This window comes from Quercus lobata, chromosome 4 (genome assembly GCF_001633185.2).
Source record: "Quercus lobata isolate SW786 chromosome 4, ValleyOak3.0 Primary Assembly, whole genome shotgun sequence".
In the NCBI taxonomy this organism is placed as follows: Eukaryota; Viridiplantae; Streptophyta; class Magnoliopsida; order Fagales; family Fagaceae; genus Quercus; species Quercus lobata.
In genome coordinates, this window is record NC_044907.1 from 51497160 (window position 1) to 51498832 (window position 1673).

Sequence of the window (1673 nt, forward strand, 5' to 3'; positions counted from 1 at the left end):
TCACTGTTATCATTCCCATTTTAGATTATTTAGTTCGTCCTAATGTGCGGAATTCGGTCGAAAGATTTTATTATCATTCCTTCGGTTTGCTTCATGCTTTATTTTGATGGGAAACGTAGCAACTAGGCTAGCTTATTTATTACTTGGTTCCAATTTTGATGATACAAGTAGCTAAACAGGTATTTTCAATGCTATAATAAATTTAACATACATATAGTGAAAGAAAGAGAAATACTTATAGGTGACTTGATCTGTCACCGTTGGAGTACCTAAGCCACCGGATAGGAAGGTTTCTTGGCAATGCCACAAACACCTTCTGGTGCTCCAGTATCTCTCTGAATCCTCATGTAGCCACTCTCACCCCAGGTGGTGCCCCATGAATTCTTGATTAACCAGTACTTGGTACCATCATCACTCATTCCATACCCGATTACAGTAACGGCATGGTCTAAATTGGTCCCGCATTCTCCTGTGAAAACTCCACTGGAATAGGACTTAAAGTCAGGACTAGAACCTTCTATGGCAACTGAAACTGGGTGGTTGGCTACTGCTTGCAGTAATGCCTCCTCATTATTGGAAGGTACGTCTTCATATGAACTTATCTGAGCTACAATATTAGATGCCATTTGCTGGTCACAAGTTCCATCCATAGCCTGATATGGGTAGTTTTCCTCTGAGGCGAGTCCTTGGTTCTGTATTATATATTCAAAGGCATAATCCATGAGACCGCCATTGCAACCATTACTGCCTTCCACACAGTCCACTAGTTGTTGCTCGGAAAGGGAGATTTTGTTGCCATTTTTGATCTGGGTGACCCCCTCTACTGCTGAAAAGGCCCAGCAACATCCTACATAGGAATCAATCATAACAGAAATCTTGTTAGGACAAAAATAAATGTAGCAAATAAGGCTAAACTAGGTTTTAGTTTCATACAACGTTATTATTCTCTTACCACACTGTTCTTGGTTTTTGATGGGGGTAACAGCTCCTTTTTCTCTCCAATCCATAGTCATTGGAATTTCAGTCAGGTTTTCATATCTGAATGAGGTTTTGGGTGAACTGGGCTGGGAGGAAATCTTGTATCCAGTACGAGTAGCAATGAATTCTTCAGTTGTTAAGTCTGCAAATTCATTGACGCTTAACTTGTAAGTGCGATTCCCTTCATTGTTGACTTTGTCTATGTATTCAACATTGTCCTTGAATATCTTGAAACGCTTTTCCTTCTCAGCATCATCTTCGTAGTTGCGTCCATACTTAGCCATCCATTGCTGATATCTCCCAGCAATGGAGTCTTCAAGTAATGTGCGGGACATGGCTTGATATGTGGAAGTCTCCAAAATCAACAAGAAGACTATGATAAGTTTTTTTCCATGTATTAAAGCCATTGTTTTACAGACCGAAGAGAGTTCTTTGTTAATGGCTCTATGTGATTGATAATTGGTGAGAAAGAAAACACACATTTACCCTATTTATAGGAGATTAGCATCCCCATTGTGAAGTGCATCTTGGGTTGGAATGGGACCCCTTTTTCCCATCGTGCTGGGCAAGTTAAAGTTGACACTTGAATCAGAATCCTTTCTTGAGGGATGCTGATTGCTGATAAAGGTTTTGAATGATCAAATTTAAGTAACATGGGAACCCAGCCAACATGTCAAACTAGAGAGTTTCTATAC

General features: G+C 40.0%; 1 protein-coding gene across 1 annotated transcript; it reads right to left on the reverse strand.

The window, feature by feature from the left end:
• Positions 1–254: 254 nt before the first annotated feature.
• On the reverse strand, positions 255–1425 carry LOC115987263 (senescence-specific cysteine protease SAG12-like). Its single transcript, XM_031110774.1, has 2 exons — positions 953–1425; positions 255–847 (listed from the first exon to the last, which is right to left on the reverse strand). The coding sequence occupies exons 1-2, from the start codon at positions 1383–1385 to the stop codon at positions 270–272; spliced, it is 1011 nt and encodes a 336-aa protein (XP_030966634.1). The 5' UTR covers positions 1386–1425; the 3' UTR covers positions 255–269.
• Positions 1426–1673: the final 248 nt, after the last annotated feature.